The 20,869-nt window shown below is 37.9% G+C and overlaps 1 protein-coding gene across 1 annotated transcript in view; it reads right to left on the bottom strand.

Annotated features, from left to right (window-relative positions):
• Positions 1 to 875: 875 nt before the first annotated feature.
• Positions 876 to 20,869, bottom strand: part of LOC127580971 (protein FAM149A-like) — an 83,378-nt gene continuing 63,384 nt past the window's right edge. Inside the window, exons 9-15 of the mRNA XM_052034983.1 lie at positions 17,054 to 17,281; positions 14,479 to 14,583; positions 12,576 to 12,699; positions 11,082 to 11,207; positions 6,218 to 6,296; positions 5,288 to 5,449; positions 876 to 2,792 (exon numbers count right to left, since the gene is read on the bottom strand). Coding sequence (XP_051890943.1) covers positions 2,713 to 2,792; positions 5,288 to 5,449; positions 6,218 to 6,296; positions 11,082 to 11,207; positions 12,576 to 12,699; positions 14,479 to 14,583; positions 17,054 to 17,281 — 904 coding nt within the window. The 3' untranslated portion in view covers positions 876 to 2,712. The remainder of the gene's footprint in view (positions 2,793 to 5,287; positions 5,450 to 6,217; positions 6,297 to 11,081; positions 11,208 to 12,575; positions 12,700 to 14,478; positions 14,584 to 17,053; positions 17,282 to 20,869) is intronic.

The raw sequence follows: 20,869 nt of genomic DNA, 5'->3' as shown, positions 1-20,869 counted from the left end.
GACCAGTTCTGACACAGAGAATGTGAGTTATCAAATCTTGACCACTGAAGGCTGCAATGTATTCCAAAAGAATATGAGATGTTACTCAAGCTTGTGTTGGGTCACATTGTTTATATACAGGAGAGCACAGATGAATCAGAGTGGGTCACAGGTACACAGGATTCCACAGATGCTGAGCATTTCCAGCGTGATTTTATTTCAGTAAGATTCATTCCTCTCCATTCACCTTCATACATTCATCCAACAGTTACCAGTCTATTTCCCAATTTTTTTTACAAAACAGTATTAATGTCAATGCGGGTATAGCTGACAACACTTAACAAATCAGTAGTTTATTTTAGCCAGCTTTAGCTTGAGTAATTACTTCAATATGTAATTCATGGAACTAGGGCCACATTTAACATTTCATCCAAAATACATCTCCAGATTAAACTGCATCTTAGATTACGCGGTGAGTTTTGCACTGAAAAATCAGCTCTCAAACTTTGATCTTGCTTCAACTGGCATTTTGTTTCCAAAGTGACACCAAGTCATTGTGCACATATAATTACTTTGAAAATGTATCTACTTTTCATAACTATTCTGTCTTAGTTAACACAAGATGTACTAACAATAGCTGCCTTTCTCTATGTTGCTTATTGAGGTATTAACAGCATATTGGAGTTGATGAGCCATACAAGGATCACAGAATAAAGATGTCAGGCAGTGGTGGAACTAGTGTCTCATGTCAAGAGAATGAATTTTGCTCTAGAAGCTCAGTATGTGCAAGCTGAGGCAGTTGCCCAGGGAGTGGGCAGGGAGCTGATCAACTCCAGACACCAACACCAACCGCCCCCCCCCCCCCCCCCACACACACTCATCCTGTTAGTCTCCACTTGTGATGTCAGGTGTTTAGTTATGATAACTACAAATGTTACAGTTCCAAAGTGAAAATAATTGCAAAAGCTAATTCATGTTGGATCATGAAACATTATTTATTTACACAAAAACTTTTTTTTAAAAAAACTTCCTGAAATAACAAAGTTATTTAAGGTCTATAAACAAACCACATATTTTATGTCTTATCGCAAAATCCAAACAGTGTTAGTCAGAGTTTACAACGGCGGTAAAGATGAACACTTAATTTTTGTACAAGACATTCTTCTGCTTCAACTGAGCAATGGAAATGCCTCAGCTAAAATATGTAGCAGAGGAATATCATACAAATGAATTAAATATTCATTTACCGATATCACAAACTGTACATTTTAAAATCACTATCTACACATGCACATATGAACCATAAAAGTTGGCAATATTCACACTTTAAGACAGTCAAAAATTATCTTACACAACTACAAAAAACAATTAATCCTCACTTCAACATCTCTTTACTAAATTATGGGCCAAGTCTTCCTGGAAAATAAAACAAAATCATAGTTGGTGCAGATATTAATACAGAAATCAGCCAGCAAGTTAAGGAAATTAATGATGTGAGTTGCATATTTCCAATTCTTGTTGATTGATTCATATTACTTCACACAAATAGCATCGCATCCTTGGCATTGCCTTTTTTTGAAGAACTTGCTAGGTTGTCCATTAATTGTCCATTAACCTTGCCATAGAAAGTTAGGGCTCATATTAAATAGCATGCACTCTTTCAACAAGATGCCCTTCTTTGGTATGATTTGGCCTAAGTTAGTATTGAGTGGTCAACTTAAAATTTGAATCCATCATTCAATCCTAACATTGTAACATTTGAACAAATTAGAGGGAAAAATATTATAAGAGCTTCATTTTTGTCATTGCATAGAGTACATGAATACAATATACAATACATAGATTATGAAATGTTTCATACATTATGGAATGAAAGGTGCAGGATGTTTGCCAACATTAAAATCTTAGAATCGAATTTTTGACTTATAAATAACATAAATAAGAAAATAAAACTCATATTGCTCTTCAGTGAAACTTGAGAGAAATGGCAAGTGCATGCCAAAGGTTTGTCATTGCATAAATACTGATAATCTACAGCATTCTGTATTCATCTAAAAAGGAATAAAATGGATTTCTGTGGTTTAACTGCAAACTGAACATTTCCCTTTAGCTTGCTCACATTCAATTCTACAAGCATAAACTTTCAATAACAACTATTCAGTCTTAGTTAACACAAGATGTACTAACCTTTCTGTAGGTTGCTTATTGAGGTATTGACAGCATATTGGAGTTAATGAGAAATTTAAGGATCACACAATAAAGATGTCAGGCAGTGGTGGAGCTAGCTTTTCATGTCAGGGGAATGAATTTTGCTCTAGAAGCTCCTGTGCAAGCTCAGGCAGTTGCCCAGGGAGTGGGGAGGGAACTGTCCAACGCCAGACGCCATCCCTACACTGATCCTGTGTCTCTCCATGTGGTGTCAGGTCTTTAGTTATGATACCTGTAAATGTTACAGTTCCAGACTGAACTGCCCGAGGTCCTGACAAATTGTCTGGAGAGTTCCTGTAAAAATGATATTTTTATTGCATAGTGTGCTTAGTAGATATATTAAAAGGAAGACAGCTAACACATTGCTTGAGACCGTCGTGGAACATTGATGCAAGTCTTTTCACTTCAAGTATTTTTGAATTTTCATATTGTTTTTCTTTAATCCGGTGTCCTCTGAGTATTGCCTGTGACCTGACATTAGCAGATTGTCTTCTTCTACCTCTCCAGTCTCTGTACTGAGTGTATCTATGAAACCATCTGGGATCGTTTTTTGGAATTTGTAGGAAATCGGTTGAATGTTTTGGACTGGAGATGGACTTGTGGACCTATAATAGATAAAAGGTAGAGATGCAAACAAAAAGAAACTTTGTTTACTAATTTTTGCCTGTTTTGTTATTGAAAGAATTGCTGAGTGGAAGAGAGAAACAGAATTATGAAACCTATTTTTGCTCAAGTACTTTCAAATGAGCCATAAGTGATGAACCAATTTCAAAATGTCTCAAAGTGAATGATTGCTGCTTTCTACAACACAAATATAATGTTTGTATAAATTTCTCATCCTAGGAACCTAAATAACATAGAAGAACTGACATTCTTCTGGGAAAGTTACTCCGACATTGCAAATAACTGTAAATGCATACAGAAGTGTACAGCCCTCAACAAATGCCATAATATCTATGTTCACCAAAGTCAGAATTTCCCATGTTTCCAGTGAGGGTTGTAGATATACTGAGCTGGCCTGTCATTGGTATTCATAATTTTTTTTGAAAGAACCTCGTCGGTTCTGAAATTGTTAAAATGCAGGACGTCCATAAGCACTTTTTCATCAGCAGGTCTGATCAGGAAAAATGTAAATGGACAATAATTGTGGCCTTAATACATTACATAAACAAAACTAATCTTATTGTGGGCCAGATTTTGCAGCTGTAATATCACTGAAACTATCGGCATTCATCTTCACTACACTTTGAATCTCTCAGCAATATCTGGAGCTTGCAAGCAGTTAAATATGGCATTCCAGAAGGTGCTGCGAGTGATTCCCTGTTCCTTCAATCATTATCCAGAATAAGTAACAGAAACAATGATTTGATGAAAATTTAAGGGATTTACAAACTATTCCCCCCCCCCCCAAAAAAACACAAAGTTTTTCTCTCTTACTTTTAACACTATACTAACACTTGCTGGATACACTCTCAGGCCCCAAAAAATAATTTGACATATTTATATTGTAATTAGATGAATCTTTCATATCTGAACCAGAATTAGCTGGGAAATGGCAGTTCTGTAATGACACTGCTTGGTACTCCTGCAAACTGGTTGTTTCTCAGATGAGCTCCAAAATTGGACTGCAGCAGCAGAGCATAAACGTCTGAATTCCCCAACATTTATTCTGGGAAACTTGCTCGCTGAACCTGTGCTCACATGGCAGCAGAGCCTCACGTGACATGTCGTCATGCGAGTGGCCAGAACAACCCCCACCTCTAATGCACTGAAGTAAACTTTAAGAGCAAGCAAAGCCTCTTTTGATAACTGGCAAAGCCAAACCCACCATCCCTTCCAACTGTCCAGCCCGATGTATCTTAAAATAACAAAAAAATTTCATAATAAACTTTTGCCATTCCAGCTTCTTTAATTACAACCTCTCTTTTTCTGAAAAGTATTTATCTTATATTTATAACAACAACCCATCAGGTCTATGCCAGCTGGCGGGAGAGCAAACCCATTAGTTCTATTCCCCCTCATTTTATTTCCGAACCCCACGTTATTCTCTCATACGTGCCTATCAACTCCCCCTTGATTCTTTTTGTTATTAACTGAGAAATTTACAGTAGCAATTAACCTATTATTTAAAATAGTACTTTTATTTCCTCTTTTGCTGTCTGTGCAGTTTCTTAAATGTAATTGCATGGTCAGTCAATTTGATGGTATTATTGTTGCTGAGTACCAGGGATGTCAACAAGCAATGTCAATAATGTGGAAGTCCATATCCCGGGGAATGTTGGATCTTAGTGCACAGCTTTCTTTGTCAGGTCAGCAGCAAACAGTCGCTTTATCACAGACTAAAAACACCCAGGCCTGTATTATTAAGGAAGGCCCTTAAGTCATTCCTCTTTTTGGTTTAAGTAATGAGTCATTAAGTTCCAAACCAAGCAAAATGGTTCTAATGGTGTGCTCCAAAATGATGGTTCACCACATTATAAGGAGATATATATTTAGTTAGTCAACTTAGTTAGTCATTGAAACCAAGGTTAAAAATTGAAAGGTTAAAAGCTGTAGTAATGCAAGTTTGATTCAATTACCAGAGAACGTGTTTCTGGTTCTACATATCAATTTAGTTCCTGAAAATTTGATTATATTGAAGGATGTAATTTTTGAAGCAGTGAGTTGGGAGCTTCAATATTACAATTTGTCTTTAATTAACTTAATTGATTGTGAATCAACTGGATTGTGAGAGCTCGAATGAATTGTAGAGAAAAAAAATATGGAGTCAATAAATGAGTTGGATGTTAGCAGAAGTAGTATGCAGTCAATTAGATTCCAAAGGTAAAAGAACAGATGAACTGGCAAAAGAATTAAAATTTTCTCCAAAGTTTGGGCTATTTAAGGACACTAATCTGAGCTAATACCTGGAAATGCAAAATTTATCATATTCTTGACTTATAGGAGTAAATGTTTATACTTTGTCATAAAATTACATAGATAAAATTTGGTTTTATCCTAACATCAAAGTTGTTTGTTAATTAAACAATGCATTTCTCCTCCCCCCCCAAAAACTAACTTGCTCTATTCAGATATTGAAAAGAATTTAAAGTATCAGTACCGCATATTGCTCGATATTCTTCCTCGTCTCCTTCGATAGGTGGCTGGTTTGACAGATGGTGATGATGATGTACAAAATCTGTGTGATAATTGGAACTAGAGGCAGAAATTCCTAGGCTGATGCCAGTCACACCAATGCCAGTCATGCCGATGCCAGCACGATCTGTAAAGAAAAATCTATGGCATTGGTAACATTAAATGGCTTTCGCTTCCATTGATTGATCCTATAACAAGTAGTAGGAGCAGGAGTATGTTGTTGATCCCATCACCTGCTCTACATTTCAGACTACAGTTATTCTTCTATGTAAACAAAGTTTTCTGATCAATCACTATGTCCCTTGGTTCTCATAATTCCTCAAAAAATCTATTATCATTTGTGGTCTTGAATATAAGCAATGACTGACCATCCAAAATCCTTTGACGTACAGAATTCTGAAGATTCCAAAATTTTCCTCATCTCAAATCATCGTTAATTGACTCCTTATTCTGAGACTACAACCCCTTTCCTTACCATGCCCTCAGATTCTAGGCTCTCCAGGGAGGAGAAACATCCTATCAGATATATTCACTTTGTTCTACGAGTTGTTCCCCCATCTTCTCTGCTACTGAAAATTAACTTGTTTTCTCTCTTTTTCAGTTCTGACGAAAGGTCTCCAACCTGAAACATTGACTCTGTTTCTCTTTCCACAGAAGTTGCCCGACTTGCTGAGTGTTCCTAGTACTTTTTTGTGTTTTTGTTCCAGATTTCCAGCACCTGCAGTTTTTTTTTTCCATGTTCATCTTCTGGTTAATGGTTAAAATCAGGGCAGAACTACAGACTTTTAAGCAGAAGATCTGACATGTTACAGATCAATATTTCCAGAGAGACTGAATTCAAATTCCTGCTCTCCAATTTCAATAAAATATGGTTCGCATAATGCTACTTGTTTACCTGTAAAGGAAGCCCGTCCTATCCGTGCTTGGCTGGCATAGTCCATTGGTGTGAATGACCTTTTGAAAGGAGTATCAGACTGAAATATAATGCATTTTGCAACAGTTAACAGTTGCTGTATTCAGTTATTCCGGCTCAAGCCAACAATTCTCATTTGTAATCATCAGCTATTCTATTATAATCATGAATTAGAAGACCATTTCTTTTCATCCATAAATCATCAAAGAGTTGAGACAATGTCTCAGAGCAGATTGATTCTAATCTTTTGAAAGTATTAGCAAAATGCCAGACAGATTATCCCATCTTTGAACAGTGGAGTTGCTAGCAATTGAGCATAAACAGTGCAATTGTATTAATCATTTGACTTAGCACTTCAAATTTGTTTTTCATCTCGTGATCACAATTTTAGCATTCAACCAGCATTAACTGCACTGTTAGTTGTCTCACTACAACAGCAGGTGATCCATTTTCATGAGCAGTTAGTATCAGTTCAACCTTGCTTGCAGTTCTCAAAGCCAGCCTGCAACTCAAAGGGGTTCATGAATGTAGCAGGTGTTCCATTTGAGGTAACTGCAACTTCATGCAAGACATAGCATACCACAGGAGAGAATGGATTCCAGAGTCAAGCCCAAGGACATGGCTAGAGTGCAGAAAATAGTGCACCTTCAAATGACATTTCCAACTAACCTCATACACAAATCAATGCATCATACCCATGTTACTCAATTACTAACAATCTCTATCAGAACTCTGACCAAACATTCACGTGCTCCACCATAATTTCAGTAATTCTAGCCTCACAGCCACATCTCAAAGCCTGGATTCACTGCTAACTATGTAACCAATACATGCACATCATCCAAACATATTGTGTGAGACCCACTGGCAACCTTGCTTCTCTTTTGCAAACAGGGTGATTTATAATCTGTGTTTGCAGGAACAAGCCAGGGTGGACAGTGCAATCATGCCTAAACAGCAAAATACAGAATAAAGATGATGGTATTCTCATAGCTAAACCACCTTTTTATCTCATACTTCAACCTCAACCCACATTTTGAGTTACAAACTGCAAATGCTGTCCCTATCCTTGTAATTTTCTCCCTTTGGGTGACATAAAAGAGCAACCTGGGAGGACAAGAACAGAGCAAAAGTGAAGGTATACCATCACTCACTTTAAAACTTGTAGCCTCCAGCTCAGATGCAGACATTTCAAAATGTGCAAAGGTCTTACTAAATCACTTGCATCACATGTATTGTTCCTCACTGGACTGGGCAAAGAAATGTTCTCAAAATATCTTGAGAGGAAATATGATCTGTCCTCCTAAAGGAGATGCCCTTCCACATCTCCCCTTCCTTCTTCTCGAAGGTTGTCTTTCTCTGCGTCCTCTCTGTTGCACCGCAGCCACAGAGGAATAAAATACCCATTGTCCAAGAGCAACTAGAGTCACAGAGTCATATACAGCAGAGAAACAGACTCTTCAGCTCACAGAGACCTTTTTGCCCATCTACACCAGGTATTGCAGAAACTGCAAAGTCAATGCAAACTCTTGGCAGACGACTCCTTGTAAAGTTCAGAAAAACTGCAATGGTCTAGAAAATTAAAACTCTTCCTTACTCAAGACAAACTTCCAAAGAAATAAAACTGCTATTAACCTACAAGTCATTCATGATCCCTTTGAATAGCATTGATGAGGGCAAGGGAGGCGTGTGGGGGGGGGGGGGGGGGGGGGGGGGGGGGGGGGGCAGGTATTCATTGATCCTCTGAGAACTGAGCACATGGCAACAGTAGTACTGTTGAGATCGATTGGGGTTAATTTAACATTGCATGGTGATAGGTGTCATGACTTGCTTAGTTTTCATATTTCTGGCAGACAATGGCATTGCATGTACTTGCACTTTTTTTCAATATAAAGACTAATATTTTAGCACAAACACATCCACACTCATCTCACTCCAAAATGGAAGCAAATCCACACTTAGTGCCCTTATAGCAGATACAACAAAACTGAATTCGGAAGCCAAGAAGTCCTATAACCTGATCTTTAATTATTGATAGTTATAATGTCTCAATTAAAAAACATTCTGTATTTTATCCAAATTCATAAAATTTCTTGTTTTCCAACTACACACATCACAAGCAAAGTAAAATTTTGGATAGTTTGAACTGCATCATTTCAACCAATCCTAATTGAGAAGAATGAGAATTTTGCTAAAATCAACAAATCAGTCATGGAGTGCATTTTGCTAGATTTGAGCCAGCCTTTGGAAGGCAAAGAAACTGGAAGTTTTTCTCTTTGCTTCTCTAAACATGCATCAATTCAGGAAATTTGTAACATTGATAATGGGTGCTTAGAGTATAACAAATAATCGTCATTTCTTACATTTAACCTTCTTGTAAAAATTGTGTATATGTTTATGTTTTTCTTGTGAATGCTGCTTCTATGATGCTATGTGCCTGTGATGCTGCTGCAAGTACGTTTTTCATTGCAGCTGTGCATACATGTACTTGTGCATATGACAATAAACTCGACTTGACTTAGCCTTGGTGACCACTGAGATACAAGCGTACAAGTTTATTTAATACTCTGTGTAAAATATATTCATGCTGACCAGGCTAAGTCCTACTTCCAGAATCAAAATCAGTCAGGGTCAGGTTTATTATCACTGATGTATGTCGTGAAATTTGTTGTTTTGTGGCAGCAGTACAGTGCAAGACATAAAAATTACTATAAGTTACAAAAATAAATAAATAGTGCAAAAGAGGAATAACAAGGTAGTGTTCATGGACTGTTCAGAAATCAGATGGCGCAGAGGAAGCTGTTGCTGAAATGTTGAATGTGAGCCTTCAGGCTCCTGTACCTCCTCCCCGATGGTAGTAATGTGAAGAGGATATGTCCTGGATGGTGAGGGTCCTTAATGATGGATGCCACCTTCGAGGCACTGCCACTTTGAAGATGTCCTCAGTAGCAGGGAGGATTGTACCCATGATGGAGCTGGCTGAGTCTACAACCTTCTGCAGCCTCTTTTGATCCTGCGTATTGGAGCCTCTATACTAGGTAGTGACGCAACCAGTCAGAATGCTCTCCACCGTACATCTGTAGAATTCCACAAACAATTCCTTGGTCTTCCTGACACTGTGTGCGAGGTTGTTGTTGCGACCCCACTCAACCAGCCCATCTATCTCACTCCTGTACGCCTCCTCATCGCCATCTGAGATTCTGCAAATAACAGTGGTGTCATCGATGAATTTATAGATGGCACTTGAGCTGTGCCTAGCCACACAGTTACAAGCGTAGAACGAATAGAGCAGTGGACTAAGCACGCATCCGTGAGGTGCACCTGTGTTGACTGTCAACGAGGAGGAGATGTTACTCCCGATCTACACTGAATATGGTCTCCCGATAAGGAAGTCATGGATCCAGTTGCAGAGGGAAGTACAGAGACCCAGGTTTTGAAGCTTGTTGATTAGTATTGAGGGGATGATGGTGTTGAACGCCAAGCTGTAATTGATAAACAGCAGCCTGACATATGTTTTGCTGTTGTCTGGGTGCTCCAAAGCCGAATGGAGAGCCAGTGAGATTGCATCTACTGTAGACCCATTGTGGCAGGTCCAGATCCTGTTCCAGCAGGAGTTAATTCCAGCCATGACCAACTTCTCAAAGCATTTCATCACAGTAGATGCAAGTGCTACCGGATGACAGTCGCTGAGGCAGCTCACTCTGTTCTTCTTGGGCACTGGTAAGACTGATGCCATTTTGAAGCAGGTGGGAACCTCCAACTGCAGCAGTGAGAGGTTGAAGATGTGCTTGAACACTCCAATCAGTTGGTCAGCACAGATTTTCAGTACCCTGCCAGGTACACCATCGGGGCCTGACGCCTTGCAAGAGTTCACCCTCTTGAAGGATGTTCTGATGTCATCTTCTGAGACAGAGATCACAGGGTCACCAGATGCTGTGGGGATTTGCACAGGTGTAATGTTATTCTCCCTTTCAAAGCATGCACAAGAAGCATTGAGCTCATCAGGGAGTGAAGCATCACTGCCATTTATATGCTGTTAGGTTTTGCCTTGTAAGAAGTAATGGCAGGCATACCCTGCCACAGATGTCGTGTGTCCCATTGTGTCTCTAACTTCACACGGAATTACCTTTTTGCTCTCACAATGGCCTTCCGTAGGTCGCACCTGGATCACTAGTCTCGAATGCCACAGATCTAGCCCTCAGCAGACTGCGAATCTCCTGGTTTATCCAGGGCCAAGTTAGTGTTTTGGTTGAGAAGTTAAACCATGGTTCTACGTGGCCTTTCAGATGGATGTCAAATTCTAATGGCATGATTTTGAGGAACTGAGGAGTTCCTCCCTGGTGCCCTAAAAAAAATATTTATCCCTCAACTAACATCACTAAAAACAGATTATCTGCTTGTTATCATACTGCTGTTTATGACCCCTTGTCATGTGCAAATTGGATACCGCTTTTCTGATGTTGTAATAGTGATTACCTTTCAAAAGGTTCTTCACTGGCTAGAGTGCCTTTTGGGATTTCCTGAGGCCACAAAAGTCAATATAAAAATGCAAGTTTGGCGTTCTTTATTGCAGGAATTTAGAAGTGCACATTAGGAATCTGGCAGTTAATACCCAAGGCCCTGAAAATTTTCACTCTATTCAAACTGGTTAAAAGACATTTCTCTTCTTGTCTTTGTTATATTTCCCCCATCTTCAAGTCTCCTGAATCACTTTAACATCTATTTGCATTATATTCCGGTCACACAAACAAAACATTAAGTATTCGTCCTCTAGTATCATTAATCATTAAGCTCTAAGTTATGATAACCTTCCATTAGGTAATCTATTTCCATGTAAAAATCGTACCCTAAATGTGTGAGTTGTGTTCGGCCTTGAAGATGTATCGAAAGCGATTGGTCGTTCCCTGAGAGGTCGGCGGCCTGATCCTTCTCCAACTGCACTGGACACTCGGCTGTGAGGGAATCTTCCTCTCTGATAGAATACAGTTATTGTATATTTTTCTTAAAATTAAATTCAAAAATAATTTAACATTTGTAAAAGTATAAGATATGACCCTATGAAATGATTAATAAATTTATAATGGAAACGTGCAGTGACAGCCATTACTTCAATTGCTTCTGTCAGCAATGACATAATTGGCAACACTCGTACTTAAAGATTAGGGGTTCAAATACTAATTCAGGGACTAGGACAAAAATCTAGGTTGATACTCCAGTGCCACACTGGAGGTGTGCAACTATTAGAAGTACTATCTTTTGGATGAGACAATAAAAAAAGGTTCCGTGAGTTCTCATAGGTGGATACAGAAGATCAATTATAAGAGGATATTACCCCGTGTCCTAGCCAATAATTTATTATTGTTTAAGATGACTTAAACAGCTTACCTATTTTTGTTTGCGGGAGTTTGCTGTGCAAAATTTGATAGCTTTCCTACATTATTAGTTTCTTCAGAATTACCTTATTGGTTCCAAAGTTCTTTGAGATGTTTTAAAAAGGACATAAGGGTACTATTAGTTAGTCTTTCTTTACAGATTTTTTTCCAAAATTGCTCTTCACAAATATAGTGATCTGAAGCTACTTGGTACTGCAACATACAAATTAAAAGTAACAGAAGGCTACTTGTCCCCTCAAGCCTGTTCCAACATTCATTAAGATCATGGCTGGTCTGACTGCTACCACATTCCCACCTGCCCTCAGTAACCTTTCACCCCTTGCTTATCAGGAATCTATCCACCTCTGCCTTAAAAATATTCACTGCTTCCATCAGCCTTCGAGCAAGCGTGTTCCAAAGGCTCATGACCCTTTGAGAAAAACCTTTGCCTTACTTGTCTTAAATTTATTTTATTTTATTATTTTATTTTTAAACAGTGACCCGTAGTTCTAGATTTCCCCACAAAAAGAAACATCTTTTCCACGCCCCAGTCAAGACCCCTCGAGATCGTACATATTTCAATCAACTTGCTTCTTCCAAACTCCAATGGTTACAAGTTCCACCCGTCCAACCAAAGACAACCCACCTATTCTAATCTATAGATAATCTACCATGTCTACATCTAAACAAATGGCAGGGAAGCATCACAGAAAACACAATTTTGAGAGCAAGGAGTCATGAGAGTAATCAAGGGGGGAATTTTATTCAATTTCAACCTGCTTTCACCAGGGCCACTTGAACTCCCATTATGAACTCCTAGCAACAGCTTAATGTGGAAAGTACTGGAAATACTCAGCAGTTCATGCAGCATCTTTGGAGAAAGTAACAGTTAACTTTTCAGGTTGATAAGATTTCATCAAAGTTTAGAAAATGTCCTCAAAGGAAGTTATGAAGGCTTGCCACCTTACCAGTTGTTGTATTGATCCAGGCAAAGGAAGGTGCATTTCTGCTGACTCTGAATTAATGGGTGGCAACTGGTTATGACGAGTTGTCTGTGATGGAGGAGATGCGAGTTGATCCAGTCCAGTGTGTCTTAACAAATAAGAATTAGAAACCTCTTTAGCATTTTTTTTTAAAATGCTGCAAATAATTAAAAATCATATTTTTGATACTGGTTAACAGTCCATTGCCCAATAATCAGTGGCTGTGCAAAGCAAAAAAAATGTATATAACCAAAAAAAAATCAATTCTAATACACCAATTATATATTGCCAGATAGTGGAGTCTAATCGTATGCTGCTTATTTTAATGATTAAAGGTGAAGCAATATACAGCTGTATGCCGATATTGGAATTAAAGACTGTAACCGAAAAGATGTTTACAATTGAAGTTCTAAATATTGCAAGCAAGGCTTGGGCAGTTTAAAAGCTTTTTCTGAAAGAATTCAATTATAGACTTAAACATAATTTCCAGACTGATTATTTTAAATAATATTATGAATTATTTAAGTTACATAGGAGTCTTATGTTGAACAAACTTGCTTCCCCTGCTGCTGTAGTTGTTACTGCAGTACCAGTTGATAAGCTCTATTAGTGCAGTAGCCTTCCATAAAGAGGACATACAGGTTAGGAAGTTTTACACATGCTATGTGGTGCCGGAAAGCGTGGCAACACTTGCGGGCTGCCCCCAGAACACTACACAAAAGATGCATTTCACGGTGTGTTTCGATGTACATGTGACTAATAAAGATATCTCATCGCAAAGCAGTATTTACCTTGCTAAAATTAAGGACCTGAAAAAAGAAGTTGCTGTGCAGTGGATGCTCCTGAGAGAAGGGGGATTTGGCGATACACAGCTACTTCCTCTTCCTAGGGTTCAGTGCCGAGGCCATGGTTAAGATAAATGCCCTGGATTTAGAAATGCTGTGCAATTTGTCAAATTCACAACTGATACCAATTTAGAGAGGCAGAAATAGCAGAGGAGGGAAATGAAAACAAACTGCTGGAGGAACTCAATGGGAAAAGCAGCATCTGTGGAGGTAAAAGAATTGTAAACATTTCAGGCCAAGACTCTACATCAGGACTGAGAGTGTAGAGGGAAGATAGCCAGTATAAAGAGGTGAATGGGAGGGGTGAGACAGCAGCTGGTAGGTGATAGGTGAAACCAGGTGAGATGGGGGTTTGACGGGCAGATAGAGCCAGGTGGGGGAGTGAAGGGGGAAGGTAGGCCAAGGGAAAAGAAACACAAGTGGATAGGTGTGTGGGCAATGGGCTGATGGAAGCAGGTGAGGTGAAGTTGGAAAGAAAATAATTGAGCAATTGCAAGTAAACCTGGACAATATTTGGAAGAAAGTTGAACTATGATATTTGAAATTAAAATATAAGAAAGTAACCATGCACATTATAACTAAAGGGGGACATTATTAATAAATGATGTTGCACTAACCAGAGGGCATGCTGAAGGAGAATCTCAGAGGTGACAGCAAACTGGTTTAGTATCATCCTCTAGTATTTCCCTGGTATTATGCACTGGTCAACCCCAAAGGGATAATATCTCTGCTTGTATTTATATATCTAAATTTATTCATATACCTGTCAGCAATTCATCAAATTGTACTCTGAAATGCAATGTGCATAACACTGCCCACAGTGAATGAACTTCTAGACAGTAGCATAGAACAAAAATCAAGGAATCATAAAATAAGAAGTTTTGTACAGACAAAAGAGGGACAAGTTGTTCTGTACTTCAAACCAAACTCACCTTCCAAATCTTTCCTTCAAAATTACATAATGCTAGTTGATCATTTGGCTAAGGTATAGTTCTCAAATTAAGGACAAAGTACAGGTATAATCTAATATTATTTAATCTTACCTCTTTAGTGTAAAGTGTTGATATACTTGATGTCGTGCACCACTGTGGGCTTTTGCAATTACTTCAACATACTGAGAACTCTTGTAGGTTGTAGAAGCATTTGTACTGCAAGGGAAGTGGAAAGAATATTTTGGTATGCCCAATGGCTCTTGCGTAATAATTAGCATTTTTTTTAGCCAGTGAATGTTGAGGACTATGGCATTGAGTCATATCCTTCAGTTCTGAGATTTTGAATGGGAAATGAAAGTTAATTTCATGAGACTGTGCACTTGTATGTTTCAATATGTCTAGTAGTGTTTTTGGTCACTACCATAATCATAACCTTTACCCTAACATTTGTATAATATTTTCTATTTAGATACATAAAATATTCAAACTGCTTTCTCAAAGATTATATTTTGCACAATATAACTCATTAAAGTAATTAAGATAAGGGGAATATGGAATGTGAAATATTTGACATTTTATTACGCAGTTATATGGTTAAAGATAAGCTTTGTTGTGGCATATTTGTGAGCCTTCACTAATTTGCTGCTTCTGTTTAACAGTATGCTGAAGTTGAGATAAAATCAACAATTTCACATCACCATGAATCTTTACAGAGGATAACAGTATTTTCAAACAAACAGATGGGTCATGGGTCACAATGACTGCGAGACATTCGATAGAAAATTCTAAAATTAAAGGAGGGTGAATTTAACATGTGCTGACAATATGACTGATGAACCTCCCTGAAAAACCCTTTGAAAAGTTTTTTGGGTGGTTTGGAAAACATAAAACAACTGGAATTGTTGTACTCTGGTGGAACAGATTAACACTAAAACTTTTAAAACTTTATTTATACAGCACGGTCATAGGCCCTCCCGGCCCAACAAGCCCCCGCCACCCCATTACACCCATGTTAACCTACTAACCTGGATGTATTTGGAATGTGGGAGGAAACCAAAGCACTTGGAGGAAACCCACGCAGACACAGGGAGAACGTACAAACTCCTTACAGACAGCGGTGGAAATTGAACCCTGATCACTGGCGCGGTAATAGTGTTATGCTAACCGCTACGCTACCGTGCCACCCTATCAGGATGTTCCTGATGTCTTGAGATACGAGGTTACAGCTTCAAGATGCATCAAATGCCATTTAAAACAGGATTTAAGATCAGGAGAAATGTTTTCAACCTGGGGTGGTGAACTTTTGGAATTCTCTACCACTGAAGGAAGTAGCCAAGGCATTGAATACATCCAAAAAGGAGGCAGATACATTTCTTAATGCTAAAGGGATCAAGGGCAAGGAGGTGGCAGAGTATTGAAGTGGATGATCAACCATGATTGTATTGAATAGTAGAGTGGGCCTGAGGGGGTGAATGGCCTACTCCTCCTATTTTATATCTTTACTAAGAAAGAAAATTTGAAAAATTAATAGATCCACAAGTGTGTTAAAGATCAATCCAGCTGCCCACATATGGCTCTCTATACTTATATTAGTATCTAGAGCACCGGCCCTCTCCGTTCCAACATTAGTTTGAATTAGGACCTTCTACAAAGGACACTGTAAGACCCAGGAACAAAAGCATGCAATGAAGCAAGTGATCAACCAATCAGGGTGAATAATTCTCGCAGAAGGGCAAAGTTGGAAGTAAAATGTATGAGATGTAAATCATTGTGCAAACAAACAAAATTAAGAATTTGGTATTAACAGATAAACTGAAATATCAGAAAATAAACACTTATTGAACAATAAAAAAAAGGATAGGACTCCACTCCTGAAAAAAGTTTCAGTGCAAGAGAGATTGTTCAGCAGTCCATTAAAATTCAGTTACTCGTGATCAAGCAGAGTTAATTCCTTCATTGGTCATTAGAGTGGGAATAGCAGGAAATTAACTTGTTCATAATAAATCAGAAATTTCTATTTTGATTCCATTGGCAAAGGACTGCAACTTTTTGGAGGAGCAGGGTATCACTGACAGCAATTTTCAGACTTCTATGTTTAACTGTGCACGAACGGATGCCAGAAGTCGCTATTTTTTTTTGTTAATAATAATGGAACAGCCTCATCACCACTACTGTAAAGTCTAGATCATCAATTGTATCGTTACTAACACAATTACATAGTTAAAATATATTATAATTTGGAATGGAAATTAATTGACGAGTGTGCTTATATCAGCTCAACTCAATTGACACCTTTTATCTCTCGTGCAGAACTTGATTACGTAATCATAGCTGACATTCTAGAAAACTAATGAGAAGTACTGCATATTTAGGAGTGCCATTATTTACATGACATGTTAAGCCAAGGCCCAGCCTTCCTGCCCACTATGTGAACAGTTTCCTCATGCTCTGACCAATATTTCAACGTGGCCAATAGTTTTATCTGATAATTCATTCATCTGTGATTTGGCAAGACCTAGCAGAGTGCACATTGGATTGCTACAAAAAAGGTATTTGAAATGTACCATTATAGATGTGATGTTATATAAATATATATTCTATGCATATGAAATTAATAGTAATCAATTTTGTGCCATTACAACTCAACCACAAGTAGTTTCCATGGTGTTCTCCAGTTGCCACTCACAATTTAGTTCCCCTAAGAATCTCATCACTGTAGACATTGGCAGCTTTCAACTTTAGCAGTTCTGAACTAAGTGATGGCAGCTTTCGTTGTGTCACTGTCTTTCTTGAAGATGCCTGAATGATGCGAGATGCTGAGAGAACACTGTGCTCTGCAGTTCGTCCCATGCGATTTCTTGTGGTAGACAAAATACTGGAGCCTGTACTTAGCTGTTTTTCATCTTGGTCACAACTTAACATGGAAACAAAAAAAGATGTAGATCACATTTGACAGATGATCCTTGTCAACTCCCATCAGAAGAAAATACATAATAAGAAAGTATCAAATGTGTCCTCTCAATCCAAGTGATTAAAATGAATTTTTACCCCATTCCACCATCTAATTCCCCACTTTAGGGAACTTTATTATCCTTCCAGTGGCCTCTCTTGAATAAACAAAATCCAACAGTAATTTAAGAAGGAGCGGTGCAGAGGAAATCAGGATGTTGCAAAGAGATACAGACAGATTGAATGGGTAAAATTACAGCAGAGGCATTTAATGTGGACAACTCTAGATGTTAGAAAGATAAATTGAAGTATTTACTAAATAGCAGGAGCAGTGAGATGTGGGAGTCAAAATACATAAATCATTTAAGACTACTGGACAGGTACAAACACAATTAATAAGACAATGGAATCATATCATTTATCTCCTGGGGGCTGAATTACAAAGAACATGGAGCATAAGAAACAGGAGCAGCAGTAGCCATCCAACCCTTCAAGCCTGCTCCACCATTCATCAAGCTGATGGTTGATCTACTTCAGCTCCATTCTTATATCCCTTGATTCTCCTAACATGTAGAAATCTATCATCCTCCATTATGACCAAGCCTTTGCGACCCTTCAACATAGAGAATTCCAAAGACTTACCAGTCTCTGGCTGAAGAAATTTCTCCTCATCTCACTCTTAACCAGCCTAACCCTTATTCTTAGATAATTGACCCTCAGTTCTAGACTCATCAGCCAGAGAAAACATCCTCCCTGTATCCATCCTGTCAAGCCCTATTAGAATTCTGTAAGTTTTAACGAAATCCCTTCTCATTCTTCTAAACTCAAAAGACAATCCCAGTCTGCTTAATCTCTCACCATTTAGCAAACCTATCATCTCTGGAACAAACTTAATGAAATCCTTATATGCCCCCCTGTGGTAAGTACATCAAGTACACAACACTCCAGGTATGATCTCACCAAGACCCCACACAAATTCAATAAGATCTCCTTGTTCCTATATTCAAACCCCCTCATAATAAAGCTATCATATGCTGCCTTGTTAATTGCTTGTTTCAGCTGCATATTGGTTTTCATTGACCTGATGTACAAGCACACCTAGAACCCCTTTGAAAAGAACATTGTCCAGTCTGTCACCATTAAAAACAAAAACACCCTGCTTTCTGTTTGTTGCACCAAAGTGGAGGACCTTGTATTTTACTAGGATATTTGACATAAAGGAAGGTGTGGCAATAAACTGATCCATCTCAGGTTGGCAGGCTGTGACAAGTGGTATTCCACAAAGATCAGTGCTTGGCCCCAGCTATTCACAATCTATATCAACAATTTAGCTGAGAGGGAACCAGATGTCACATTTCCAAGTTTGCTGATAGTACTAAACTAGATGGGATTGCGAGTCTGGATGAGGATATAGTGAGGCACTGGGAGATATGGACAACCTGAGTCAGTGTTGGTATAGGGTTGGTGGTTTTCTTTAAACAGCAGTTACACATAAAAATTGTGGACCTGGAGCCAAACCAAACAAGCACAGCAGGTTTCTTTCTCTAAAGGCCATTAGTAACCTAGCTGTGTTTTTGTAACCACCTATAAACTTCACAGTCACTTTGTGTTAAATACTAGCTTTTTTTTTTCCCCAAAATTCAAATTTTTCAACACTACCCCCATGGATTTGAACTTATGCTCCAAAAGGTTACGAGCCCAAGCCTTTAGATTACCAGTGTCTTAATTGAGCTAATATGTATCTCACTTAATGTTGAATAAACTTATCATCTGACTGCAAATCATTAACCTACTGGCATATTCTATGGTAAATGAATTATCTTTTTTTCCAAATAAACTCTTGACCGAGTTTATGAAAGACTCAAGTCCTTTTAAATTTCCCAGTGCCATATAATGTTCTGGTTCTCAAGACTTTTTGTTGGATTATTAGTTCACAAGATTCTCTCATTATAATCCACTAGTGAAATGTGCCATAGGTTTTCAAGGACATTTCCATCATCACCATGGACTACCAGATTCTTCCTTTCACTAAAATTATAATCCTTGCAACCTACATTCAAGCAGTCTTTGACGCAAGGGCCAACAGAGTAGCATCAACTTTAAAAATGCTGCAAAATTTAATGCAACAGGGTTACATTGTTAGTCAGGATTACAAAATTCATGTTAATTTAACACTGATCCACATGATTTATTTATCATATATAGGCGATTATGGGGCAATGAAATGTGCATTTAGTTGCATCCATATTAAAATGGCAGTTTGTGTTAAAACATATCTGAATGAAAGGCACTCTGCTCTTTCTTTGGGTGTATGCAACAATACAGCCCAGAATTTAACAGGGACTAAGAATGGCTGTCAATGATACAATAATTTTTTTTTCCCAATAAAAGTGCACAATGTCTTTTTACTCAGTTAAAATGGCTTGTTCTGCTGGCAAAGCATTTGAGATAGGGATATATTGCAGTTTTATTGAATACAATGAGATTTCAGTGCCAGCTGTGGGGAAAAGGCTGGCATACAGCCTAACACAAGACACACACGGCAATGCATTATAGGCCAAATGAGTAAAGCTCCACTAAAGTACATACCTAGGAGGAAATTGAAGAAAATCAGAAGTGTGGAAAAAAAATTAAGGCAAGAATATCACTATGAGAAATTAAATTTTATATTATCCAGAAATATCCCAACTGTACAAAAACAAACATACTCACCAACCTGATCTGATTTGCATTTTCAGTATTTTCCATTTTTATTTAGACTTTCACCATCTGCAATATTTTGTTTTTCCATTACTTTAATTTCCCTCTAACTTTCTTACTTTGGATTATTTCAGCTCTCACATTAAGTCACTCTCTTTCTATGAAACTCCAATAATCAATATCATTGCACCAAGATCCACATATTACGCACTAGGAATGAAGAATAAATCTTGTCTATTTTTCTTCTTTTAGTTAACTACATGCCTAAAATACAATTTCAGTGAAGTGTTTGGAAGTGATAAAGCATCTAACTAAATAATGAAGTAATCACAATTCAAGATCCAAGTTATTCCTTCATAACTAATTTTAAACTTAATAATCTATACTTCTTTTGTGACACTCTGAAGCCTATTTACTGTAAGTAATTCCTCTGAAAATGCAAACTAATTTTACTCTATTCATTATTTTCAAACTGACTGGTGCTTTCTCAAAGATTTTGTATGGAAGTTAATATTTATTTTTTTTAAATAAAAGGTCAGTTTTATCCATTCCATGGAGTATTAAGATTTATAGGACTTTAAATATCTCACCTAAATTTGGAATTAAACCATTGACCTTTTACTGATTTATTAACATGCAGCAGTACCATGGTGTGTTAAGACCCATATTTTTTCATGATTCTTTTGAAGAATCAACCAAATCCTCCAGAAAGAACAAAAAGAGTCTACATTTATATAGCACTTTTAATGTACAAAAAATTCCCACTGTACTTCATAGAGACAAGTGGAAAAAAAAAGACAGAGCAGAAAAGGTTTATACGAGTTGGCTGGAAACTTGGTGCAAGAAATGGATT

The sequence above is a fragment of the Pristis pectinata genome, chromosome 2 (assembly GCF_009764475.1).
Source record: "Pristis pectinata isolate sPriPec2 chromosome 2, sPriPec2.1.pri, whole genome shotgun sequence".
Lineage (NCBI taxonomy): Eukaryota > Metazoa > Chordata > Chondrichthyes > Rhinopristiformes > Pristidae > Pristis > Pristis pectinata.
Note: the sequence above shows the minus strand (reverse complement) of the source record. Positions and strands in the feature narration are given on the sequence as shown.